Consider the following 25,195-nt stretch of genomic DNA (forward strand, 5'->3'; position numbering starts at 1 on the left):
GAGTGACTCGGTGATCAAGCTACCATCTGCGGAAAGATGGCTATCACTGCTAGTAATCAAGATTGTATCGATCTTCCTCATGCCAGGTCTGCTAACCTTGACAAAGCAAGGGTTCCAGCGTCTTCTGCGTTGGATTTCCAAGCGAAAGAGCCGAAAAAGGTATCCACAGTATCGTATTCTTGATGGGATCTGGTTATCGGCGCTTGAGCATACTCGACTTTGATAGGATGTGAAAATACTAATACGTCGAGTATTGCGTCGATGAGATGCCAACAAAGATCTTGAGAAACATCACCACCAGAGGTTTGACGCGCTCTCCAGCCTTGCAACAAGTCGTGGCAATAAATCTCTCGGTGGCCTTGGACGGCTTGCACTTGGCCAATGAAGGGCAACCGGTCTTTGAGATCGCTATATTGGCCTTGAACCGCTGTGACCAGTCTGATATAATTGGCCTTCGTAAGGCGCTGACAGTCTTCAAGAGCCTCGGTCGTAAGTTTTGCGGGCTTCTCCTTGATGATGCTGCACCGTTATTCGGCTGGAAGAAATGCCTTGCGGTTTCTTAACCCCCTGAAGCTGGAAATAAAAAGCGCTTGATCATCTGCTTGCCAGATAGCGGCTTCTCTCTGTAAGCCTAGCGCGCCCAGCCGAGGATAGGAGCCTTGTTCCGTAATGATTGGGTTCAATGGATAGAGGCATGTGACGTGTTGAAGATATGTATAGTACTGAGATCAAACACTGTGCAACAAAACTGTCGAAGGCTGTTAGGCATTATGTTGTTGTAGCCAGGATTGGTATCAGCAACAAGAACCAAGGCCTGGGCAAATTGACGGACAGGAAGCTTAGTATTTCGGCATTTCTCTTGTTGCGCTGAATGGGAATAAGGTTGCTATGAACCTGCGTAGGTAAAGAAGAGTCGCTTCATAGGTAGGGAGTTGTCAGTGCTAATTGGTACGGTACCAACGGCTACGCCGTTTCCGTATACCGTTTTGCTACAGTCTCTTATGCACGACGTGCATAAATGGTGCTCCGCCTTAGCCCGTGACTTTTGACTGAGCAGCGAGAGCGCTAACCGGATTAGTTCGATACGACATGACATGGCTACATGGCAAAAACTACTAACCACCTACTACTGTTGCCATTGGCATCTGCCTCGAGGATCCATTCCCACACGACAACCTAGACTTGGAATTGGATCTGGATCTAGATTTGGACTCTTCTTGGACGCTTGGCTCGGTCTTCAACATCTGCAAGACTGAGACCGCGCTGAGCTGAGAACATGTCATGGGAGTTGCCCGTCTTGACTACTCTCATCCTCAGCGTACTTGGCTTCTGGTGGATTTATAGCCCTCGCGCCAGCTACCAGAAGGCCCTGCTCTACGCTTTCCTCTGCAGCCTCACCGTCCTCATCGATACTCGTCGCCTGCTCGAATACTTCTCTCCGGCCACGATCGAAGCACTGCTTGATTTCCGCATCCATGTTCTTCTGATCCATCATTTCAAGATGGTCTTGACACTTGGTGCTGTCGTTTGGTGAGTTTGCCCCTGCCCCTCTTGTCGAATTCGATAACACGACCCCTCTGTTTTGGATCGCGCTGACCAGTTGCCTCCTTTCTTCTAGGCTGCTGCATCGCTCGTGGCAGACATTATGGAAGCCTGTTCCAGATCTAATTAATATTCTCGGTGTCGACGTACCCGAACCTCCTGATGTTTCTCTCGCCGGCATTCGATCTGATGCTGCTACACTGAGCTGGACTCGTCCAGCCAGTAATCGACCGGTACAAAAATACACTATTCAAGTCAATGGCGTTCATGGTTGGTCCTACTGTCAAAATACTCACTGACCCCACGAATGGGGCAAAATGGCACCTGGCTAACACGATTGGCGTACAGTTGGTGATTCGCCTGGAAATGAAGTCGCAATAACTGTAACTGGTCTTAAACCAGATCATTTTTATAACATAAGGGTCGTTGCTGTCGGCCCGAATAATTTTCAAGCCGGAAGCAAGGTCCTACGCCTCCGGACTTTCGGAAAAGATGGTAGACCTCAATTGGGTAACTCACGCTTGCCTACCAGCTTTGCCAACAATGACCACCCTCACCCCAAGAATGGCGACGAAGATGACGATTCGGATTCGCAAAAGAAGCCTCCAGTGCCAACGGTCGAGGCGGCCCCGGTCCTTGACGGCAATAATGCGTCTACGTCTGATGTCACCGCCACTGTTCCAAGCCAGCGACGAAATACGGTCAACCGACGACACTCGCCATCCGTTGCTAGCATGGATCAACCTCAAATTAAACTTCCACTAGTCGATGGCCCGGAATTGTCACTTGACGAACTGAACCGCCGATTCGAGTCGACTAGGAAGGAGGTCGACGAAACCCTTGCCCAATATGCTAAGGAGGAAGCCGAACTTCAGCAGCAGGAAGAGGAGCTCAAGCAAGAGAAGGAAACCAAAAGACAGGCCTTGAAGGAGAAAGAGGAGCAGACCGCACAGCTCAAGGCCAACGTTCGTACAACCATGGAGCAGATGCGTGCTGCAGAGAAGGATCGGGCGAAGAAGGAGCAGCAGCTAAAGGACAAGGAAAATAAGAAATCCAAAGTCCGAGATACTGCTACCAAGCTCGAGAACGACATAGAGAGGATGAAGAAGGAGCGAGAAGGCTTCGAGGCTCAGAAGAAGGAGTTGGCAGCGAAGAGAGACCGGGATGGCCAAGACCTTGATGATTCTAACGCGGAACTACAAGAGAATTGCGCGGAACTGGAAGCTGAGCTTAAGGAGAAGGGAAAACAACTCCAGGATCTAAAGGCTACCCGAGAAGAACTTCCCGGTGCCGACGATGAGCAGTGGAAGGAGAACGATATCATCGTACGGAAAGAGTGGGATGCAAGGCGAAAAGAGTTGCACAATCAGTTGGTAGCAGAGACCAAGAAGCAACATAATCTGGATCAGCAGATCAGGTATCTTAGGGAGGAACTGCAACACATGGGACTCTATTACAACAACCAGCCAGACCCTACTGCCATGGAGTTCGAGCCCTCGGGAGCTCCTCAGGACCCCCGAGACAGTGGAAACTTCGACTCGCTTTCCCACCTCAACTCGCCACCGCACAACCAGTTTGGACCACCTGACGACTCTTTCTCTGGATTCAGTCGCGCAGGATTCGGTCAAATATTGTTTATGGATCACAATGCGGCCGACAATGCCGACGACCATCAGTCAGAAGCCGATTTCAGGGCTAATGCCGGACCTCTGAGCCCTACTGCACATTCTCTTATCCCTTCAGGAATTTTTGACGAGACATTTGAGGATGCTGCAGAGCATCTCCCAAACCAGTACTTGCCGGAATCTGTTACAGCTGCAGAAGAGGATCATCCGCAATCGCCTCTATCATCGGATGGACGCTCCCTAAACATGTTTTCCAGCCCTCATGGTTCATCCCACAACTTGCCCTTTCCCCAGTACAACGACATGGACTCCCAATCGCTCAACATCAACTCATCTCCCCAGCAGCCACCTCTTCCATCGAGTCACAGGCTTTCTAGCTTGTTGTCTAACTTTCAGCGCAGCAGGGGGCCGAAACCAGCAGATGTCGAAGGACCCGCGATTGGTAGTCTCAAGGCGGGCCAGAGCCAATCGTTCCCGCGAAGCACTGATGATCATGATATGCCCGGCAACAAGCGTAGAATAAGTTTCTCATGGATGAACAGGCATTCGGGGGCAGAACCTAGCAGGACGAGCATGGGCCCTACATCCAGGCCGTTCTCTGCTCGAAGGCTCAACCCGTTTGCCAGCAGCGCCGGAGCCCTCACAGGAGAAAACGAATCCCCAGACTCGCGGCCTGCATCGATCGCATCTACCGACCTCCCCCGGCCTTCGACCGACAGTGGCTCTATCTGGAATATTCCTGGTGACTTCTCCATGCTAGCCAAGAACCGAGTTTGGTCGCCAAATGAAGGACGTTGGTCTTCGAGGAACCCATCCCGCCGACCTTCACTTGGTGCAGCCCCGACCGTGCTTGAGACAACACTTGCAACAGCCAACGATGAAATCCTTGACGACGACGACCTGCTTAATCCCCAAACATCACCTAGCCAGGTGGGTGTCATCGGATCACGTCCTCCAAGTCACCGAGCGTCAATGAGCCGAAATCTCAACCCTGCGGCCCCCACGTTTAGGACACCTTCTTTTTTCAGCCGCCGAGATAGAGATGCAAGTCCAGACAGGGGATTGAAGGGCAGAGAAAAGCGCGGTAAATCCAAGGAAGGTCGCACGAAGGGTTTGGAGGCTTTGACCCCCACCATTGAAGTGCCACCTAATCTTGATGATTCGCCAACAAGCCCACGAATGTCTCGTGACGCACATTCTGTTCACACTCAAAATTCAGTATCGGAATCCCATGAGTCTTTGGATTTGGGCATGACAGCCTCAAACTCAACTACGGACAACAATACTGCGAGCCACAAGGATGCTGATAGCAGCGTGGTAAAAAAGTTGTTCAGAAAGGGAAGCTCAAGCAAGTTCAGCACACTGTCTTCCAGACTGAGCAAGGATTCTGTTCTGTTTAAGAAGGGGCCTGGTAGCAGCACATTTTCTGAAAAGAACATGTCGGAGCACCGTTCTAGTATTGGTGATGCCGACGATCTTGAAGAAGATATGGCTCAGCTTGGCCGTAGCTACGACAGCATGGCCAGCAGCCCGTCGATTGGTCAAGGCAGTTTTCGATCCAAGGATGCACCAAAAGAGGGCCGCATGGGAACATGGCGATTCTCGATGAAAAAGAAAAACAAGGAGCCTGCCGCGAAAGAGAAGGAAAGCATGGAAAATGACGGGCTCGTAGATGAGTAGAGAGGCACGTGCAGCATTCATATGCCGCGTAAAGCAACATAGGTAGCATAGCGTGGTTTAGGAATTTGTGTAGCAAAGTGAAGTATCATGTGTTGGGATTGTTGATGCAAAGCAATATCATAGCATGGTTATTCACAACGCTGATAATCACATGTAAACCATTGTACTTTTTGAATACATTTGTACTTTTTGACGAATTATCTTGGAATAATTTATGGTGTTCACTCTGATACATGCTTGCCTCATTATCCAACGCTGGTGTTGGAGGCTCTCAGGGGAAGTCCAGCCACGTAGTGGCATTCCCAGCTTATCCTGGGTGACCCGCTTTTGGCCATCATGGCACTTGACACGTGCAGGGAGCTTCCTCATGCTCATGCTCTCAGCGAGCAACAACGGTTTATCATCTTTGGAGTTTTCTAAATAGTCAATGGCTAAGCCGCCGTCATAATGAATGGCAACTATCGAGAACCTTCAGCCCTAGATGCTGGTGAGTTGGTGGCGAACTCGATTACTTTGTTCCTTGGCGGCTAACCCCGAACCCTCCTGGATAGTCGACTACAATCCGATCGACCACCTCAATATCCTGTTCTCGCATCCATCGACGATATCATCTATAAGCGAGGTATCGAAATCTCTGCAAAGCCACCAAAATGCGCTTTCGAACGACATAGTCAGTCTCGAGACTACCCAAGCCTATGGCTCCGACTCGAGCCTCGAGCGCATGCAGTCGGCGCAAGCTGAGCTTGCCCAGCTATTCCGAAAGATCGAGACGGTGCGCTCACGTGCGATCGAGACCGAACAGAACATCACCTCGATGACGGCCGACATCAAGCGACTCGATGGAACGAAACGCAACCTCACACTGAGCATGACAGCTCTCAAGCGGCTGCAGATGCTTACCACGGCTTATGAGCAGCTCAGGGGCCTGGCCAAGACGCGCCAGTACAGGGAGTGCGCAGGACTTTTGCAGGCTGTTCTCCAGCTCATGAAACATTTCAATAGCTATCGCAGTATCGAACAGATCGCGACTCTAAGTAGAGGTGTAGCTGAGCTGCAGCGCGAGCTCCTGGAGCAGGTTTGTGAGGACTTTGAGATGGCGTTTGCCAAAAGCGAAGTTGGTGCGCGAAGGGGCATGCTTGTTGAAGCATGTCTAGTCATGGATGCTCTTGGAGATTCCGCCAAGTCCCGTCTTATGAATTGGTATGTCAATACCGAGTTACGAGAGTACCGCCAGGTATTCCGCGGCAACGACGAAGCAGGCAGCCTGGACAACATCGGACGACGATATGCGTGGTTTAAGAGAATGATGAAGTCTCATGATGATGAGCACTCGATGATCTTCCCACCGCACTGGAGGGCCAATGAGACATTGGCAGCAGCTTTCTGTGATGGTACTCGTGATGACTTCAAGGGCATTCTGGAGCGGAGCATGCGACGTACGGACGGCAATAGGATCGACGTGAATCTACTATTGAGTTGTTTGCAGGAGACGCTAGACTTTGAGCAGAGTCTCGAAAAGCGATTCGCAACAACTTCAAGGGCCAGTATCGACACCATCAACTCTGTTGAAGATAGGGCCCACAGCTTTCATGGCATGATCTCTGTTGCATTCGAGCCGTACCTGAGCCTATGGGTTGAATCACAAGATAGACAATTGGCAGCGATGATACCTAGGTATCGCAGCCAGCCACTTATACCACCTGATGACGAGTTCTCACCACAGGCTGTCATTGCCTCGGCGATCGAGTTGTTTCACTTTTACAAACTCACATTGTCACAGTGTGCCAAGCTATCTACCAGCGAGCGTCTTCTCGATCTCGCCAGGATATTGGCCAGATATCTCGACGAATACGCCCAACAAGTGTTGCTTCATATACTACAGTCCGGCGGTCCTCAAGGCGCTCCACTTCAAGACGTTGTTTTGGTGTTGAACACGGCTGACTTCTGGCATATCAACACCAACCAGTTGGAGGAGAGCATCAAGAAGCGAATTGACAGCGAGCTCGTGTCCAAGGTTGATCTCTCATCGCAGTCAGATGCCTTTCTCGGTGTAGCGAGTGCATCTGTTCTCGCTCTGGTGCGCGCCGTCGAACTTGACTGCGAGGGTGTTTGGCGTGAGATGAAGAATACCAACTGGAGCACCATGGAGAGCGTCGGTGATCAGAGTTCATACGTTGGAGAGTTGGTAAAGCATGCTGATGGCAAAGCTGCCGAGATCTTGGCCATTATCTCAAAACAACAGTATGCCAGAGCGTTTTGTGACAATTTGGTGGAGCATCTGGCGACAGGGTATATCAATAGCATTATTCAATGCCGACCTATATCCGAAGTTGGCGCCGAACAGGTAAGTTTACTCCATACGCTCGAGTCAGGCTTGTACTAACAGTGGATTTCTAGATGTTGCTTGACAAATATGTTCTTACCAAGGCGTTTGAGAAGTTGATCATGCATCATGCATCGCTCTCTGAACAAGATGCTCCACCATCGAGTTTCGTGCGGCGAGTTCAGCATTGCATGAATCGACTTGATCCATTGCTCAAGACTCTTCAAGTGCGCCCATCGCCACCAGAAGGGTTGGTACAGGCGTATCTGATTCATATTGGTGATCGCTCGGATACCAACTTCAAGAAGATACTGGATCTCAAGGGTGTTCGAAAAGCAGACCATGGCCACTTGATAGAGCTATTTGGCATTCATCGTGACAGCACAACTAATGACAAGTTGGTTGCCAGCTCACCCTTGTTGACACCTCTCATGACAACCATGACTTTGGGTAACACTGCTCACCTGTCCACCATGAACCCGTCAGTCGCTGCCGCAGTCAGTCCTAGGTTTGAAGCAGGATCCCTTGGCGAGAAGCTTCTCAGCGCAGCAAGAGATATTAGCCAGAGCAGCACGAGCACAGCAGCACAGACGGGATTGGAAAAGGCGACAATTAACGAGAACTTGCGAAACTTTGGCAAGTTCTTCAAGAGAGATATTGGATCTTTGGGAGCGAGATTTGGAAAGCGAGATGGCAGTGTTGGCCCAGAGGAGGGACAGCGATAGAGTGTATAGACAGACACAGTTAGATCAACCACGGACGTCATGAACCCCTTGCTTTTTCAATATGCTTTCAGCTTAGTTAGACCGTGTTCCTGGTCATCATGAGGAATCAATTGAACAATTCCATTTAGCTTCTTTGGTTGTTATGGTATAACTCAGCTTGGCTAGTCACGCCACTAATCTACTGATTGATAAAGGAAGGCAAATGTGTTGGTTGGTAGTGAAAAAAATATCTGGTCAAAGTCAAAAGTCGTCCAGCAGCTTCTAACTAAACATTCTGGCAAGGGTCCCCCGTTGGCTTATAAATCCACTGATTGGTCCCGCGCTCCAATCATATTCCTGCCTCGAAATTGATTCCATATCGTCCGTCGTCCTTCAAATCTGCATTGACTTTACCTCGCCTCCAGTGCATGCAACTATACGTCCAGACTCCACATCTCAAACCACGTCGACGCCCATTCCGAAGTCGCTGCAAGTTTACTTGACCGTTTTTTTTTTAACTCTTTACCGCCCCTCCCTCGTACTAAACAACTTATCTGACATTACTAGCCTGCAGTGGCGCTTTCCTGTTCCTGTCTGTTTGAATAAAGAACTCGCGACAGCCCGCCTTTTTTTTCTCTTTCCCCCATCCTCTCCTTCCAACACCGCCAAACTGTTCTCCTCAACCTTTAAACGTGTTACACTTCGTTCAAGCGCTGGCCTATCGATTGCGGCAGCGGCAGCTACATTCCAAAAAACAACTAGAAAACCAGCCGTCGAGTTTGGTGTAAGGAAAATGCACAGCAAGGTTGTCAGTATGTTTTACCCCTCCATGGTGGCATGGTGAACCCCTCATGCCCCAAAACCAAAAATTTACAGACAAGGCTGACATGGGATGTTACAGTTATCGGTTCTGGGCCTGCTGCCCACACGGCTGCTGTCTACTTGGCACGAGCCGAGCTGAAGCGTGAGTACAAGAGTCTATACAAAACATTGATATTGCAAGACTAACACCAAGACAGCCGTTCTCTACGAGGGTTTCATGGCCAACGGTATCGCCGCTGGCGGTCAATTGACCACCACCACCGAAGTTGAGAACTTCCCCGGTTTCCCCAAGGGTATCATGGGAGGCGAGTTGATGGTAAGCCTATAACGAACTCTCTTAAACACCGAGAAACCAGACTAACACCATTTTCAGGACAACATGCGAGCCCAGTCCGAGCGCTTCGGCACAGAAATCATCACCGACACCGTCGCTACCCTCGACCTCTCTTCCCGCCCCTACAAGTACACAACCGAGTTCTCCCCCGAGGAGACACACACCGCCGAGACCGTCATCCTCGCTACCGGCGCCTCAGCCCGCCGTCTTAACCTCCCCGGCGAGGACAAGTACTGGCAGAACGGCGTCTCGGCCTGCGCTGTCTGCGACGGAGCCGTCCCCATCTTCCGCAACAAGCCTCTCTTCGTCATTGGTGGTGGTGACTCCGCCGCCGAGGAGGCCACTTTCCTCACAAAGTACGCCAGCCACGTTACCGTCCTCGTCCGTCGCGATGTCCTTCGTGCCAGCCGAACCATGGCCAACCGACTTCTTAACCACCCCAAGTGCACCGTCTTGTTCAACAGCGGTGCCACTGAAATCCGAGGTGGCGAGGATGGCCTCATGAGCCACCTCGTTGTCAAGAACAATAAGACTGGCGAGGAGAAGGTTCACGAGGCCAACGGTCTGTTCTACGCCATCGGCCACGACCCCGCCACGACCCTCGTCAAGGGTCAGGTTGACATGGATGAGGATGGTTACATCAAGACCATCCCTGGTACAACATACACCAACGTCGAGGGTGTCTTTGCCGCTGGTGATGTCCAGGACAAGCGATACCGACAGGCTATCACCAGTGCCGGTACTGGATGCATGGCTGCCCTCGAGGCTGAGAAGTTCCTCGCCGACCACGAGGATGACGAGCGAGCCGACGAGCGACCCAACCCCAACTAAGAAATCAAAATAAGACACATAGAAACTTCAATATAGACTTGCCCCATTTTAGACATGATATAGAAATCTGCATAAAAAGCATGAGCAGTCAATAGACTTTCAATCTAATTCATTTAGCGTTTATCAACGGCCTTTTCACAATTTCAGGTGCATGTGGCATTTCCTAGCTCAGTATTTGTATTTACTATTTCATTACTTGTGTCGATTATATTCTTGAACTACACAAGATGCGACAAACAACTTTTTTATCTGCCAAACCTAGGACAACAGCATCATAATGTTATCCTGGCTGGTTCATGGTATCATCATGTGTGCTTTTCCTACTCTCGCTCCAAAACAGCAGGAGGGGTAATCTCGTTGCCGTTGAGCTTCTCAAGGCCCTCACCACCCTGAGAATTGTTAGCACAAGATTCTTTGCAAATGTTATCTCGAGGTCTTGACTTACGTAGCTGATCAGAGGAGACACCTCAACGCCGACATCGGCCTTGTCGCCAACAACAATGGCGCCGGCAGCCTCGACCCAGCGCTTGCCCTGGGTCATGATATCGGCCTTGCTGGTGTCGGGATCGTCCTCACCGGTGCCAGGGGCATTCTTGAGAGGCGAGAACTCATCCTCACGCTTGACCTCAAGAGAAGCAAACTTCTCGAGGGTCAGGAAGGGGAAGACGTCAAAGACGAACTGCTCGAGCTTGATGCCGTTGGGCTTCTCGGGCTTGACGGTCTCGCCGCTCTCGAGATCGGCAGAGGGGATCTTCTTGCGGGCGATGTGGTGGGGAAGCTTATGAGCCCACTGGGGGATGGAGTCGAGGAAGCGGAAAGAGTAGTAGTGGTTGACAATGTTGGCAGCACGGAATCGGAGGAGATCAGGCTGCTTGGGGTCGGTCTCCTCGGCAGTGGCCTGGTCGATCTCGGAGTACTCAACGACATCGGGCTTGCCGTTCTTGGAGAGAATCAGACCGACGGACTCGGTAGCGTTGCGCTTGCGCACGACCTTGGTAGCAATGTCGACATCAAGGGCGGCAGAGAAGCCAATGAAGACAGGGTCGGCGACCTTGACGAGGCAGTTGTCAACGCAGTAGGCGTGGATGTGCTGGATGCCACGCTTTCGCATGTCGTCAACAACACCAGAAAGAACAAGAGCATTGTAGAGACCGCCGTTTCCATCAGGAGCAACAGCAACCTTGCCCTTGGTCTCGAGGAGAATCTTGCCATCGTTGGAGATGCAAGGCAGAACACCCTGCTCGAAGATCTTGACGTTCTCCTGGCTCAGGCCAAAGTAGTTGTTCTTCTGGAAGAACTTCTCGGTGGGACCGCGAGTAGGGCCGCTGGTCATGACGTACCAGGGAACAACGGCGTTTGACCCCTTCTTGGCAGCCAGCTCCTGAACCTTGGCGATTCGCTCACCCTGAAGCTGGAAGAGAGACTTGTGAGAGGGAAGACCAATGTCGTAGCAGCCCTTGGGAGCAGAGCTACCCAGACGAGTACCCTGGCCACCAGCCATAAGGACAACAGCGACCTGACCCTTGGAGATGAGGTCAAGACCGGAGTCGTACCACTTGGCAATATCATCGGCGCCGGAGTCGAGGATACTGGCGGTGGCAGATTCGGGAAGAGGCTCGAGGCGGTCGGGCTCATCGCTGGTCTTGGCAGGGTTCAATGCGCGCTGTGTGATGTCGTTGATGTGGGAAGGGTCGAAGCCAGAAAGCTGCTGGTACAGAGTTCCTCGCTCGGCGGAGGATAGAGAGTCGTAAAAGGTGAAGACTTGCTCCTGGCCGGCCTTTGTGTACTTCTCCTTGAGCTCGTTGAGAGCCTCAGGAGTAGGCTCAGCAGGGGCGTCAGAGCCCTTGCCAAGGTGAAGTGCCTGCTTGATGGCCTCCATTTTGATGTGATGTGTGTAAGTAGTTTGGGGGAGTTGCGGTGAGAGTGATAGAAACTTGTAGACGAGTGTTTGTCTAGAAGCCAAGAAGAGATGATTTGGGAGGGAGTTGAAGAGGAAAGAGAAAAAGAGGAATGAAGTTGGAACAATGGGGGTGGGAGAGTTGGGACTAAATACATACGAGAGGAAGAAAGTCGATCTCGGAAAGAACCTTACACAAGCGCAGTGTCCATTAATCTGCAGCTTTCCTTGTGGTTCTTGATGTCGTACTTTCCCTAGCAACGTACCTACCTACTACGTACTTACCCAACACGTTTACTTAGCTTACCTCTTTCTTACTACGCTCTTACCTTACCTTACCTTACCTGTAACGTCGTTTACTTCACCGTACCTTGCTTGCTTAAAGCTCCCCTCCCAACGCTGATGCCCCTCAGCTGCCCCGCCGACTCTAGGTCCAATTGAGCTTGGCCTCCAATGGAAAGACGACAATGAGCGGCTGGGGGCCCATCGATCCTATTCCTGCCTCATGCTTGGTGCTGATGTAGCGGGAGGCTTTGCTGAGCGCCATAGCGCCCATGTTGTTATGCTGCCACCTCCTATTCGATCATTCATGATGTGTTTCATGCTACATGACAGCGTACGTAAGCTTAGCGACATGGGATAGACAATTAGAGAGACAGAGAGGGAGAGGGCCTTTAAGATAAACACAGTTGTAATGGCTCGTAGCTGTCTTTGTAAACATCGTATTCTTGATTCTCGAGCAAAGAACAGATCCATACAATTTCTTCAGGGACCAGCAGGGTTCGGGTTCTTCAAGTTGTCTCACTACCCCACCATGACATTGAGGCAAGGCCTGAAGCAGGGCTATGTGTGGCTGTGGCGGCTGACGGAGATTGTCCATGTCATTGGATGGATCAAAGATGCTGGGACACATTTCATTCACCTTGCAACAGAAGCTAGGACAGACCATTTACAAAAAAAATTGTAAAGAAAAAATGGACATCAAAGCAAAATAGCAGTGGAATTATATCGCATATTGCCCTCGATGATACTATAATTCAGAGCACAGTAAGTAACTGTTGGTAATTTGGGGATTGTCGTCCTGGAGGGCATAAGGCTCCTACAACAAGTACGGCTTCCCATGGTTGCCTGTGGTGAATGACCTAGAACAATCTTCACGCTACACGCAATGAGATGATATCAATTTCGTAGTTCAGGACTTAAGGGCAAGGTGATTTAGTCATTTTCCCACGGACTCGTATATCATCAGTCTTAAAGACGGTTCTAGACTGTCTTGGACACATCTACGCGTCGTACTTGCCACATCCAACTTTAGTACTTTTCACTTACACTAACAAGAGAGACATCATGACAAAAGGTAAAACTGTACATGAGGCTCCCATGGAAGAAAACGTCGCCGACGAAGAAATAAACGATGGAAGCGATATACCAAGCTCGCCTCCTCAACCAGCTACATTTAAAGGGCGTCTTCAGATGAGTGACTTCATGTTCCAGTCAGCTGAGCCTACAGCCAAGGGAGAAACTTCCCCTATTCGAAGATCACCAAGATTAAACCCATCAACACTTTCCGCTACAGTAGCACCTACACCAATTTCCACAGACAAAAGGACGAAAAAGAGGCAAGCGGAAGACAAGGAGAATGGCGTTACACCAAAGAAGAAACGAGCACGCCCTAGTTCGGGATACGCGCCACCGTCAACATATGCCCATTTGCCCGGTCTGCCAGATGCCATTGCTGACAACCTTCTCGTTCTGTTCATCGGCCTAAACCCAGGGATACAAACAGCAAGAACTGGACATGCCTATGCTCATCCATCAAATCTGTTTTGGAAACTTCTCTTCTCAAGTGGTCTCACTCCGCGTCTCTGCAGCCCGACAGAAGACCGTAAGCTCCCCGAGATGTACTCAATGGGGTTTACCAACATTGTTGCCCGGCCAAGCCGCAACGGGTCTGAGCTTAGCAAGCAGGAGATGGACGAAGGCGTTGAGATTCTCCACGAAAAGTGTCGCAAGTACCGCCCCGAGTCTGTATGTGTCGTCGGTAAAAGTATATGGGAGAGTATTTGGCGCGTGAGACACGGCAAACCTGTTGGAAAAGCTTTTAAGTATGGTTGGCAGGATGAGTCAGAGAACATGGGCGTCATCGAGGGTGAGTGGGAGGGAGCTAAAGTGTTTGTATCAAGTAGCACAAGTGGTCTTGCTGCTACGTTATCGCCGGCTGAAAAGGAACGAATATGGGCAGAAATTGGAACATGGGCCAAGAAACGGAGGGTTGAAAGGGAGCTCGAGAAGGAAGGCAATGGTTCATAATGTAGACCTAGGATTGTGTATGTCTTTTATATCAGGCGTCTGCTTCTCTGCTGGATGACATTTGACAATAATAGTAATTGATTCTTATAGATTGTGCTACTAGTCTGGTTTCAACTTTTGCCATACCCGGCCCTTCTTAGTATTCAGTTCAAAGGAAATCTTCCCAACTCCATTGCGCCAGAAGCCAAAGCGTCTACAGAGCCCAGCTTTTACTTGCATCGCTTCTCAACCACATTAGGTCCATTCTCCTCGTACTCCTTTCGTGAAATCCACATCTGGTGGAATGTGCCCAAGCTGGCAAGGATGCTGCCGCCGATCCAGGCGCCGAATCGTCGCTCACTCGTGAGACCTGCGGCGTGGATCTTGATCTTGAGACCTGGGTACATGGCCATTAGTTCGGTATTCAGGCGGTCGTTAAATCCGTTGATCAAGCTGGTGCTGCCGGTTACAACGACATTAGCGAGTAGGTTGCCCCGGAGATCGACATCAACTGCGTTGAGCGCGGCGCGAATGAGCTCGGGAATGGTTTGCGTCTTGTTGAGGCGGTCAGCCTCAGGGATGGGATATCCGGCGTTCTCATCCCACATGCCCTCCGTCACCCGGAATCGCTGCTCGCGCCACATTTGGTTGTAGCCATCGGGCATCTCAAAAACACGGCCTGGTTGTGTCTTGACAAACTCCTCATTGCCAGGGACGCTGTAACGGCCGGGGCCGCGCCAAACCTCTACCACAGACTCCTTGAATTCTGTCAACACACGCTCCTCTTCGTAGGCGCGGAAAGAATCGGTAATTGAGTAGGGGAAGTTTCGTAGTCGGACTGAGGGGGACGATAGAGCATCGACTGGTGTCTTGTTCTCGATCATGAATGTGGGCGTCAGTTCGACCTGGGGCTCTGATGTCTCAAAAAGAGATCGAATCTGAGAAGAGAGCCAGATGCCACCAACAGGAGACTTTTGGATGGAGCGCTTCAGCACCATACCATCGTGAATAGCAGTGACTGAGGTGTTGGCACCACCAACATCGATGACCAGTGACGTGGCCTTACCAGCGGCAAATGCTGCCAATACTGGGGTTCGGCTCATCCAGAAAGCAGGGCAGCCCCAGTTCTCCATGATAATCTCAATAGCCTTCTCGCGGGCCTTGGGTGTGTTCCAAGGCGCTTCAGTGACTAGGAGAGGGTTCTCGCCCAAGGGCTTCTCCATCGACTCGGCTTCGGCATCGTCCATAGCTACATCGCCTTCTCCATCTTGACCTTCAGGTCTGGGGTCGTCGTTGAGACCGTTCTTTGAGGGGGGTGTCTGTCGTTCTGGTTGGAGTCGGTTCACAAGCATATTCTCCCAAATTCGAGCTGCGACATCCCAATCTTCCACGACGCTGTCCTTGTTCATGTAGTTGCGGACTTCGTAGTTCTCGCGAGGGATAAGGCACTCATCGCCAAATAGATCGCGGGAGTTGTCGCCTGTTACGTGGCCGTAGAATGATGGCAAGATGCTCTTGGGGACATCTTCGCCAGCAAATCCAGCCCGGGTAGAGCAGTATCCGGGGTCGAGAACAAGCGCGGAAACCTCATCTACGTTGACATCAAGTTAGTGGAGATCCTTATGGCGGGCTGACGCGACATGGGGGAGCTAAAGCAGCGCGTACCTCCTCCGTAGATGTCGGTGGGCTGCGCCGACGAGGAAAGTGGTTGTTGGGCCATGATTAAAGCTGTGAAAGAAAAAGTCGCTGTTCGGAAATGGTGGAAGTCAATTGAATGATTCGGCGCAGAAGATCGCGAATTGGTGGAGTTGCGCCAGGCCAAGTCAATTGATGTTCGCGTTGGAACAAAATTCAGCCTTGAGTTTGAGTGGTTGGGGGAGGAAGCAGACGCCACATTGCGTCGAGGCTGCACTGTGGCCGTGCATCACCCCACTGGACCGCGGGTCAACTTCGGTGGGGCAGGCTTGCTATAAAATTTCGCAGATCGCCTCCAAAATATTCTCTTTTCTTCATGCATGGAGCGCGAGTTCCATGTTATGATCATGATTGTAAGTACACAACTTCTGCTTTACAAACCTTCTTTGCTTTGCCTGTATGATGAGCTCGCAATCCTCGCTTCAGAACCGCTGCGACTGACACAGTTCGCTGTGCTTGATATGAACTGCCAATTTTCTGACTCTAGTGCATTGCATCCCTTCACTATATCTTTACTTAGCTGTTGAAGCATTGCTAACTCAATTGATAGAAGGTATGATATCTGTACGATATTTGCGCCAGGCCGGCAGGCCGTTGATTCAGTCCATCTCTCTGGCTTCCACAAGTGCTCGCTGCTTGCAAGCATCAAAACGTGGCAACTCCTTGACGAGGACATCATGGAGCACACCAAGTGTGACAAGCGGGCGGTATCTAGCTACCTCGGCTGCTAGATATGAAGATAGCGTTTCACCTTTCAAGCAACAGCGCCGAACTGAGCTATGGGCGGAGCAAGAGGAAGAGGATCCCCTCTTCACAGAGACACATCCTCGCCTCGTGAACCGCGCAACGCGAATGTCGGTGCCAGAGTTCTATGAGACTTTCGACAGTTGTCTTGATGATTCTAATGATATCACCGTCTACGGCCGCATTCGATCTAAGCGAGTTGTAGGAAAGAACCTCATCTTCATCGATATTGTGAATGAGTTTACGCGTCTACAAGTTATGGTCAACCGGTCAAAGTGCATGGTGGATCAAGAGGACAGGAGATTAAAGTTTGGAATGTTCAGAAGTTTAATAGAAGTGGGCGACCACATATGTAGGATCCCTAATGCTTATCCTGTTGTATCCCAGATGCTTACAGTCTGGCAGCGATCACTGGTATCCCGACTCGTACTAAGGCCGGTGAACTCACCATTGAAGCCAAGGCTCTCCCTGAGCTCCTGTCTCCCACCATGGAGCAGATTCCCGAGAAGCTCACGGATCCTAAGACGAGAATGCAAGAGCGTCATGTTGATATGTTGGTGAACCGCGAGGCGATTGACGTCTTGCGTCTTCGTGCTGAGATCACCAAGTACATGCGCGATTATTTCCACTCCAAACGATTCCTCGAGTTCCAGACCCCAATCCTGGCCCAGAATGCGGGTGGCGCCGTTGCTCGTCCCTTTGTCACCAGAGCCACCGAGTTCAAGGACAAAGATCTGGCGCTCCGTATTGCACCTGAGCTCTGGCTCAAGCGTCTCGTCATCGGAGGTGTTGACAAGGTCTTTGAGATTGGTCCTTCGTTCCGCAATGAAGGCGTCGACGCTACACACAACCCCGAGTTCACTATGTGCGAGTTCTATAGCGCATACACCAACTTGGAAGATTTGATCAAGGAGACTGAGGAAATTCTGTGTGGCCTTGCCCAGCACTCTCAAGAACTCATCTCTACTGAACTGACTGCCCTTCCTCCCATCGACATGTCTCGATTTGTCCGCCCCTTCAAGCGAGTTGAGTTTGTTCCTGCTCTACAGGAAGCTCTTGGATTGCGTCTACCTAAGCTCTCGTCACCAGATGCCTTGCCAGAGGTACTCGCCATTTTGAAGCTTTCTGGCATCGAGATCCCGGGTGAAGTGCCTTCGTCATTAGCCAAGTTGCTTGACCGTCTGGCTGCCATCTACTTGGAGCCTATGTCCTTCACGGAGCCTGTTCTTATCATGAACCACCCTGCTTGCATGTCGCCACTGGCAAAGAGCTTTGTATGCCCCGAGACCCTTCAGCTCGTCTCCGCTCGAGCAGAGCTTTTCATCGGTGGCCGCGAATTGGCCAACATGTACGAAGAAGAGAACGATCCAGAAGCCCAGAGGCGCAAGTTGTTTGAACACCGACATCTCGTCAACAGGGATGATGGTGGCATTGATATTGAGATTCCCAAGCCACCAGAAGGCCAAGACGTCATCCAGGACCCACAGGACGAGCCTTTTGAAGACAAAGATGGCGATGCGGCTCCTCTGGACCAGAGCTTTGTCAAGGCTCTCGACTATGGCCTGCCTCCTACCGGTGGCTGGGGATGCGGTATCGAGCGCATGGTGATGTTGTTCTCGGGTGCCAGTCGAATCAGTGACTGCCTCAGCTTCGGCACGATAAGAAACGTGGTTGGACTCTCTGCGACTGAAGAGAACAAGAAGGTCAGCTCCGATGAACAAAAGAAGAGCGATGAGGAAGAAAAGAAAACAGCCATCGAGGAGGGCCTATAAATCTTTATAGACGTGTACGAATAGTAGACCCTAACCAAGGGGATGATGTATGATGACAGCATTACATAATACTGTAGCGATAGCTACACCTAAAAGCCCTGAAGAGAACAAGAAGCAATTTGCCTCATTTCACCACTGCCTAAGTTGTTGGACGACGGCTACACCACATGGCGAAAACGAATTATCACTGGCGTTTCGAATGTGAATTGGTATCTAAATATAGGTACGAAGAAAAGGTAACACTATCTAAGTAAAGACAAAGAAACAAGTATAGCAAAATCTACATGTCATTTACCTAAGCTGCGATCTGGAATATGCTGCTGCCCTTCTTGTGAGAAGTCATCTCCTTGACCCAAGACTGAACAGTCTCATCACTCAACGACGAGCCAAAGTTGAAGGTATCGGGCAGCTGCTTAATAGCAACGCTTGAGGTTCGCTCACAGAACACAACGGCGACCTTGATGTATTTATCGGCAGGACGCTTGAAGTAGTCGGAGCTTCCAGCGCCGTTGTTCATGTGAAAAGTGCTCTTGCACTTGTCATCGCCCGAAGCGAGGACTTCGTAAATGTCGACCTCACCACAGCCGGTCTTCCAGCAGCTGCACTCGCTGTATTGGCCGGTGCGGGGAATACGGCCGTTGAGGGCCCAGAGGGCGGGCATGTCGCCGTTGAAGCCGGTGTTGCCGTCGAAAGGCATCTTGAACTGGAAGAGGAAGATCTTGTTGGAACCGGAGAAGCCCTCTGCTTAGTGTCAGTGAGTGTTACTTGGGGATTTGATAAGGGGACATACTGTATGCGACATCTTTGGCACGGGCGTAGCCACAGCTCTCATCGCACTTCTCGGCACTCCAAATAGAGAATTCCTTGTTAGAGGGGATATAAATGTGCTTCAGGACCTTGGGAGACGAAGAGCCACCAGTTCCCTTGGCGTTGAGATAAGAGAGGGAGTTTCCCCAGGTGCTATTAACTTGGTCAGTATCCGTCAAATTTGAATAGTGCCAGAGCATTGTGCACTCACTTGTCAAAGACGCCAGAGCCCTCACCACCATAGTTGCCCAAGAACATGACGTTGTCAGCAACTCGCTGCTGGGCGTTGTAGTAGGAGGTGCGCTCCCAGTTTCCTCTAGAAGAACCACCATACGGCTTTGTCTTTGAACCATTACCCTTCTTGGGAGTTTTCTTCTCTGTCTCCTTGGGCTTGGGTACAGGCTCATTTGCCTTGTTTGTAGGAGCACCAGCAACAGCAGAAGGAGCCTTGGTAGCAGAAGGACCGAACCAGTTGTTCTTCCAGGAGACAACCTTTCCGTCAATAGTAGCGGTGACCCATTCCGCGCGTTTCTTCTTGCGTTGTTCATGGAGATGGCGATGACCATGGAGGTGAGGAGAGGGCGCACTCTCAGTGTCACGCTTGTTCTTGCTCGAACCGAGGTTGTAAACGGCGAATTCTTTGAGCTTGAAAGGGCCACGGATATGAACAGATAGCTAAGCGTCCCTTGTTAGGTTCTGGTAGAGATATCGGTGAGTGGTGATTGACTTACATCCTCGCTAAGGGGTCCAAGAGCACCATCGTATGAGACGGACTCTCTCTGGCAAGACCCATCGCCACCCATCTTGCTCACAGCCTGATAGCTACCCTTGCTGGAGAATCCTTGGTAGAGGATCTCCTCAATAGCACCGCAGAACCAGTTGCCGCCCTCGTTGACGGCTTTGCCAGTGCATTGTTGAGTCAGGGCTGAGGAAAGGCCAATATAAGCCAAAAGGGAAACGTTTGACAGCTTCATGGTGTCTTCAGTATCCAATATATATCACAGTGGCTTGTAGATATTACAAAACTTGTTTTCAAGTATCTTTGTTTCGTAATAGTAGTGTAAGGAGCGAATGTTTCGGTATGAACTGTCTTTCAAAGGATGGATCTCAAAGACATCGACAGTCCAGTCGGTTTTATGGAACGATCAACAAAAGGAGTGTATAGCGGTTGTGAACCAAAGTATTGTAATGAACGACTGATGTGTGTTTCAGCACCAACCTCGAGCAGGAACGCGAGTGATCAAGGTGAAGCTTCCATCCATCATGAGGGCAATGGCGATATTAAAAGAAAAACCACCATGTCTGGGCATCACGCAGGGCCACCTCCTCAGCTTCCCAAAGGAGATTGAACGCCATCAACGCTTAGCTTGTCCCCAAGTCTGGGCGGTAGATCTCAATTCTGTTCCTGGCTCAACATGACCTTTGAGGGACAACTTGGATGCCTCATTGGGTGTTATTACCAGCTGGCAGCCAAGATCGATAGTGGTGGTGCGGGCATATTGTTTCAGGGCACAAGAAGACCGGGCTCTTGGCCAATTGAAAAGATTAAATGACTTGTTTCCAACAGTCAATCAGGACGACGGCATGACCTTGCTGGATTTGGCATGAGGCAATCACAAAGAGCCACGCTTTGGCGCGTAGGCGAATGGCGCAGCAGTCTTGGCTTTGAAGCAGCATTGTTTGGGAGTATTTGGTCTCGAGGCCAAGAGTCTTGACTAGACGCCGAGATGCGCTATGTAAGATTAGACCTGAAAGTAGGATATATCATAATATTTATTGTTATTCAGATTCCTTCGTGGCTGTCGTCTTCATCTCTTATTGACAATGAATAAGTGTAACAAGATCTCGAGGCACTTGCCCAAGGCTGAACATGAACTGATATTTTCTTCTCAAATACCAAAACATGGCGGCCTGTGTCGAGCACGTCTAATTAAGAACCCCATGAAAGAGAGGTTGGGGTAGGGTGTGGTGACTAGACGCAGCATCCCTGAGACACCAAGAAGCCGCGTCAAAGGCCAACGCTTGTCTTGTCTTGGCTTTTCTTGGCAAGTCCCCTATTCGACTCGTTAGGGCCGACGCAAATGACGATCATGTCTTTGTTATTTCAATGACAATGAATGTATTTCAGGAATGCCCACGTGCTGTTTGACGAGAATGCGCTATAGGCGAAGGAGAGAAGTTGCAGAAAATGCATTCACAAGAAAGGCTGAAGCAGTCTCGAAGCCACTTGCAGTTGAGGATATTTTGTCTGTAGTCACGAGTGAAAGTTGTAAAAGAAACTGAACCTCTGTGCTTGTTCGTGGGCCGAGGTTTTTTTTTTTTTTTTGGTATTCTGGGTTTTGTATCGAAATCCAGAGACTCGGTCTCTTAAATTATCTCCTCCTCTTGTTGGTATATACGCGCATCTTTTTTCTTTCTTTCCTTTTTTTTTTTTTTTTTTTTTTTTTTTTTTAATTAGGACCCCTTAATCGTCGATGCCACCCCATTCTCCATCATCGCCGCTGTCGTCGTTGGCTTGTAGTTTTCTCTTCTTGCTTCCCTCGATAGCGCCAAGACGGTTATTCTCCCTGCGTCTTTCGTAACCACTCTTGGATGAGATCTTGGACTTGACGCCGCTTCGTCGCGCCTCGTTACCTCTCTCCTTGAGCTTCTTGCGGTCTGCCTTGCGAACATTTGGCAAAGCATCGAGCAGCCACTTTTGCACTCCAGCCTCGTCTCCCGTCTTTCCGGCCTGCTTCTCGCTGACAGCGATCACATTGGCAACCATCTTGACAAACGGAATGTCTTCCTTGGTGTAGAAGGTGACTGCGATACCACCTTCGCGACCAGCACGACCTGTTCGTCCAGCGCGATGGACATAGCCAGCACTGGAGCCCGGAACGTCGTAGTTGACGACGCCGTTGACGCCGGCAAAGTCCACGCCTCGCGCTAGCACGTCGGTTGTGATTAAAATCCAAATGTCACCAGCACGGAACTTGCGCATGATGGAAGAGCGAGCAGAGTCAGTAAGCCCACTGTGCAAGGCGGCAATTCTTGCAGCACCACCAGCCTCGAGGGGGATATCGTACTGCAACTCTTCGTGTAAAGCAGTTGCTCTGTCAATAGTTTGTGTAAAGACTAGGAAAGGGGGTCGTAGTGGAGGACCCGAATCATCACTGGCTGTAGGGTGTAGCAGTTGACGCAGAGCAAGCAGTTTTCCTTGCTCGGATGCAGTGTAGATGAGCTTGTGAGCGATGTTTGGCACGGCTGTATCCTTGAGACCGACAACCAATCGAACAAAGGGCTTCGGTGTAATGTCCAAAGACTGTGCTCTTGAGGTCAACTTCTCTGTAACCATAGACTCGATGTTGGATCCCATGGTAGCAGACCAGAACGAAACCCGAAGGTTGGTGTTTGTGCATGCTGTCCAGTCGGCCATTGTAGCGTCTCGGAAAAGAGGATCAAGCAAAACATCTGCCTCGTCTAGAATCAGATCTCGTACAGTAGGCAGGACTTTTTGTGTGCTAGGGGGTCCAGAGGTGAGAAATTTGAATAGAAGGAAGGGTGTGGTGACCAAGATATCAGGCGTGGTGATTTGTTTGGGCTTGTCATCAGAGGGTTTCTTGTCATCATCTTCTGATTCTGACTCCTTATCCTCTTCGTCTTCAGAGCTGTCCTCTGCCATATCCACCTGATCAGCTGATAGATGGGTGTGCTTCTTCATGGACACAACTTTGAGCCCTGTACCCTTGCACAACTTTTGTCCTTCACTAACGATCTGGTGCACCAGTTCTCGGGTTGGCGCAACAATAACGGCTTCGAGCTCATGGATGTTGCCGGTGTTTTCTTCAGAGCGCCTGCGTAAGATGTTGTTGATAGCAGGGATCAAGAAACTAATTGTCTTTCCACTTCCTGTAGGCGCAATAGCGAGAAAGTCGACACCTCCGTCCAATCCATCCTCGTCCTTCAATGCGGCTTGGGGGTGAACCAGGAGAGGCAGACTGCCCATTTGAACTTCAGTGGGAACTCGGTATCCCTGGAACACGAGGTTATCGGCGACCTTGTCTGAGAGACCGTAGGCATTTCGAAGCTCGCCGAAAGAGTCCAAAGGTTGCGGGAAGAGCTGCTTCTTGCTATCCTTCTTAACTTCGACGGCAGCCTTTTTCTTCTTCTTACTCTTCTTAACCTTGGACTGATCTTCAGTCTTTGAAAGTAGAGTAATCTTGAGTCGATGCGATCGCAGAAGCTGCCGACACTCGTCCTCGCTCAATAGTCGAGATGATCGCGTAGGCTTCGGCGCCTGGACAGGTTCGTCCACCTCGACGGGTGCTTCGGCGACGGGCTCAGGCTTGGGTGCAAAGAAGTCGACTTCGGGCAAGTCTACTTTAGCCTCGGGTTCGGATTCATTCTTTGTTCGCTTTCGCTTATGGCCTCGGACTTGGTCGTGGTATAGCTGAGGGTTCGTGCTGGTGCCGGCAGAGGGAAGCTTCTGCTGAGGGTTGAATGCATTTTGAGAACCCTTTTGGGTCTTTTTGGTTCCGCGCGATAGGAGCTTGAGGATATCCATGGTGAATAGGAGAGCGCTGATACGCGTGACGGGAGCAGCGAGCGTGGGTTGTGTGGTGCAATGCGATCAGAAGGAAAAACTACTAACAATTGAGAATTGGATTAAGAAATTTTAGTGGACCCATGTTGAGTTGACGGAAATCGCTGGTCGGATAGTGGGGGTGGGGGATATATGTGGCGCAGCTACAGCCACAGTTGGAGGCACAGCCACAACATAACGGTCAATCGGTAGGTGATCGATCACCTACAATTAGTTAGTGGGCGCTATGGCTTAAACGTTGCAAGACAGATCAGCATCAGATGCGCTATGTCGAAAATCCCCGAGATTTATGAATCTGTGCACGTCTTTTCATCGATAACATCAGGAACGACGCTTCATGGTTGATCCCCCTGTAAAACAAACAATTTTATCCAATGGCCGAGGTCAAGATGATGAACTTAATGTCGATCTTCGTCATAATCATGTCCAACTTTTGCTGCACATAATTGACGTCACATCAGCAACCAGGATGTAGCCAGCAATCAGGATTTGGGAGGTTAGAAAACATGGAAATACATGAAACTTGGCTTTTCGCAGCAGGAATTTGTACTGTATGTCTGTAGGGTCTGTACCTTTTTTATGACTTGCATTCCCTATTTCTTCCTTCTTCTCTTCTCCTCTGATCTGACCTGACCTTGACCTGACTTGATCTGCATTCAACCAATATCACCACTTACACACTTACAAGTTACACTACAAAATACCGCCATCATGCCGACTATGCTTGGTCTCACCAACGACCGCTCTACCAACGGTCTTAATGCCAATGAGAGCAAATTTGGAGGTTCCTCTAGCCAACGGGGAATGGAACTCACCCCTCGTCAACAAAACGGCAGCATCGTTTCTGGTATCGAAGGATCCGACTTCTTTAATGGAGGCGGCAAGCAGCAGGAGCACGACCCGGATGAGGAATCGGACGAAGAGAACCTCAAGACAATCAAGGGTCGTAACCTCTCCGCCGTGAAGGAGATGGAGACTCTCCTCTGGCGCGCGCTGTGCGACAAGCCCAAGACGGCCCTCAAGTACATCGCCAAGGACGCCGTCATGTCCAACCGCTTCCTCTTTGGCGACCCCAAGCCTCGTACCGCCGACTCTGATCCTACTCTGGAAGAGGAGGTCAAGCACTGTGAGGAGTGGCTCGCCTACAAGATGCACGACCCTCAGCCCGTCGAGATTGGTCTCATGGCCGCCGCTATTGGATACAAGGTCACGCTATTCCGTCAGCTCGACCAAGGAGACGGAAACTTTGGCATGCAGACTGTCCAGGCCACCTGCTCTAGCTCCTGGAGGCAACTTGCCAGCGGAGACTGGGAGCTTACCAGTATGTTTGCCGGTTAATATGGTGAATTGACGATTTGGACGATTGCATGAAATTGGATTGGCGTTAATGATGGAGTAATGGCCTGGTGATTCGTTGGACTGTTATCAACCAATATATATGTTGTTATAAATAAATATGATGGATACTTACCTACTACTACTTGTGAAATATAGTATGCCTACCTAGTACCTATGCACAAATGTTGAGCTGTGGCTTTCACGGCT

The 25,195-nt window shown here is 50.4% G+C and overlaps 10 protein-coding genes across 10 annotated transcripts; 6 read left to right on the plus strand and 4 right to left on the minus strand.

Moving 5' to 3' along the window:
• Positions 1–1,276: 1,276 nt before the first annotated feature.
• On the plus strand, positions 1,277–4,847 carry FGSG_00869 (uncharacterized protein; the record flags this gene model as incomplete). The annotated part of the gene is made up of 3 exons (XM_011318294.1): positions 1,277–1,530; positions 1,619–1,812; positions 1,891–4,847. 3 exons carry the CDS (start codon positions 1,277–1,279, stop codon positions 4,845–4,847), a joined length of 3,405 nt encoding a protein of 1,134 aa, XP_011316596.1.
• Positions 4,848–5,294: 447 nt separating this feature from the next.
• Positions 5,295–7,895, plus strand: FGSG_00870 (uncharacterized protein; the record flags this gene model as incomplete). The annotated part of the gene is made up of 3 exons (XM_011318295.1): positions 5,295–5,334; positions 5,399–7,191; positions 7,245–7,895. The coding sequence occupies 3 exons, from the start codon at positions 5,295–5,297 to the stop codon at positions 7,893–7,895; spliced, it is 2,484 nt and encodes an 827-aa protein (XP_011316597.1).
• Positions 7,896–8,545: 650 nt separating this feature from the next.
• Positions 8,546–9,982, plus strand: FGSG_00871 (thioredoxin reductase). The gene is made up of 4 exons (XM_011318296.1): positions 8,546–8,686; positions 8,776–8,838; positions 8,894–9,012; positions 9,070–9,982. Exons 1-4 carry the CDS (start codon positions 8,668–8,670, stop codon positions 9,859–9,861), a joined length of 993 nt encoding a protein of 330 aa, XP_011316598.1. The 5' UTR covers positions 8,546–8,667; the 3' UTR covers positions 9,862–9,982.
• A 42-nt stretch (positions 9,983–10,024) lies between these two features.
• Positions 10,025–11,856, minus strand: FGSG_00872 (UDP-N-acetylglucosamine pyrophosphorylase). The gene is made up of 2 exons (XM_011318297.1): positions 10,307–11,856; positions 10,025–10,250 (listed from the first exon to the last, which is right to left on the minus strand). The coding sequence occupies exons 1-2, from the start codon at positions 11,738–11,740 to the stop codon at positions 10,182–10,184; spliced, it is 1,503 nt and encodes a 500-aa protein (XP_011316599.1). The 5' UTR covers positions 11,741–11,856; the 3' UTR covers positions 10,025–10,181.
• Positions 11,857–12,572: 716 nt separating this feature from the next.
• Positions 12,573–14,068, plus strand: FGSG_00873 (uncharacterized protein; the record flags this gene model as incomplete). Its single annotated transcript, XM_011318298.1, has 3 exons — positions 12,573–12,638; positions 12,728–12,805; positions 13,133–14,068. The coding sequence occupies 3 exons, from the start codon at positions 12,573–12,575 to the stop codon at positions 14,066–14,068; spliced, it is 1,080 nt and encodes a 359-aa protein (XP_011316600.1).
• Positions 14,069–14,277: 209 nt separating this feature from the next.
• FGSG_00874 (uncharacterized protein) lies at positions 14,278–15,767 on the minus strand (the record flags this gene model as incomplete). The annotated part of the gene is made up of 2 exons (XM_011318299.1): positions 14,278–15,638; positions 15,713–15,767. The coding sequence occupies 2 exons, from the start codon at positions 15,765–15,767 to the stop codon at positions 14,278–14,280; spliced, it is 1,416 nt and encodes a 471-aa protein (XP_011316601.1).
• A 652-nt stretch (positions 15,768–16,419) lies between these two features.
• Positions 16,420–18,258, plus strand: FGSG_00875 (uncharacterized protein; the record flags this gene model as incomplete). Its single annotated transcript, XM_011318300.1, has 3 exons — positions 16,420–16,449; positions 16,508–16,838; positions 16,874–18,258. 3 exons carry the CDS (start codon positions 16,420–16,422, stop codon positions 18,256–18,258), a joined length of 1,746 nt encoding a protein of 581 aa, XP_011316602.1.
• A 295-nt stretch (positions 18,259–18,553) lies between these two features.
• FGSG_00876 (uncharacterized protein) lies at positions 18,554–20,039 on the minus strand (the record flags this gene model as incomplete). Its single annotated transcript, XM_011318301.1, has 4 exons — positions 18,554–18,999; positions 19,049–19,218; positions 19,277–19,740; positions 19,797–20,039. 4 exons carry the CDS (start codon positions 20,037–20,039, stop codon positions 18,554–18,556), a joined length of 1,323 nt encoding a protein of 440 aa, XP_011316603.1.
• A 1,490-nt stretch (positions 20,040–21,529) lies between these two features.
• Positions 21,530–23,611, minus strand: FGSG_00877 (ATP-dependent RNA helicase ROK1; the record flags this gene model as incomplete). Its single annotated transcript, XM_011318302.1, has 1 exon — positions 21,530–23,611. The coding sequence occupies one exon, from the start codon at positions 23,609–23,611 to the stop codon at positions 21,530–21,532; it is 2,082 nt and encodes a 693-aa protein (XP_011316604.1).
• A 670-nt stretch (positions 23,612–24,281) lies between these two features.
• On the plus strand, positions 24,282–25,136 carry FGSG_00878 (uncharacterized protein). The gene has a single exon (XM_011318303.1). The coding sequence runs from the start codon at positions 24,362–24,364 to the stop codon at positions 24,986–24,988; it is 627 nt and encodes a 208-aa protein (XP_011316605.1). The 5' UTR covers positions 24,282–24,361; the 3' UTR covers positions 24,989–25,136.
• Positions 25,137–25,195: the final 59 nt, after the last annotated feature.

This window comes from Fusarium graminearum, chromosome 1 (assembly GCF_000240135.3).
Source record: "Fusarium graminearum PH-1 chromosome 1, whole genome shotgun sequence".
Lineage (NCBI taxonomy): Eukaryota > Fungi > Ascomycota > Sordariomycetes > Hypocreales > Nectriaceae > Fusarium > Fusarium graminearum.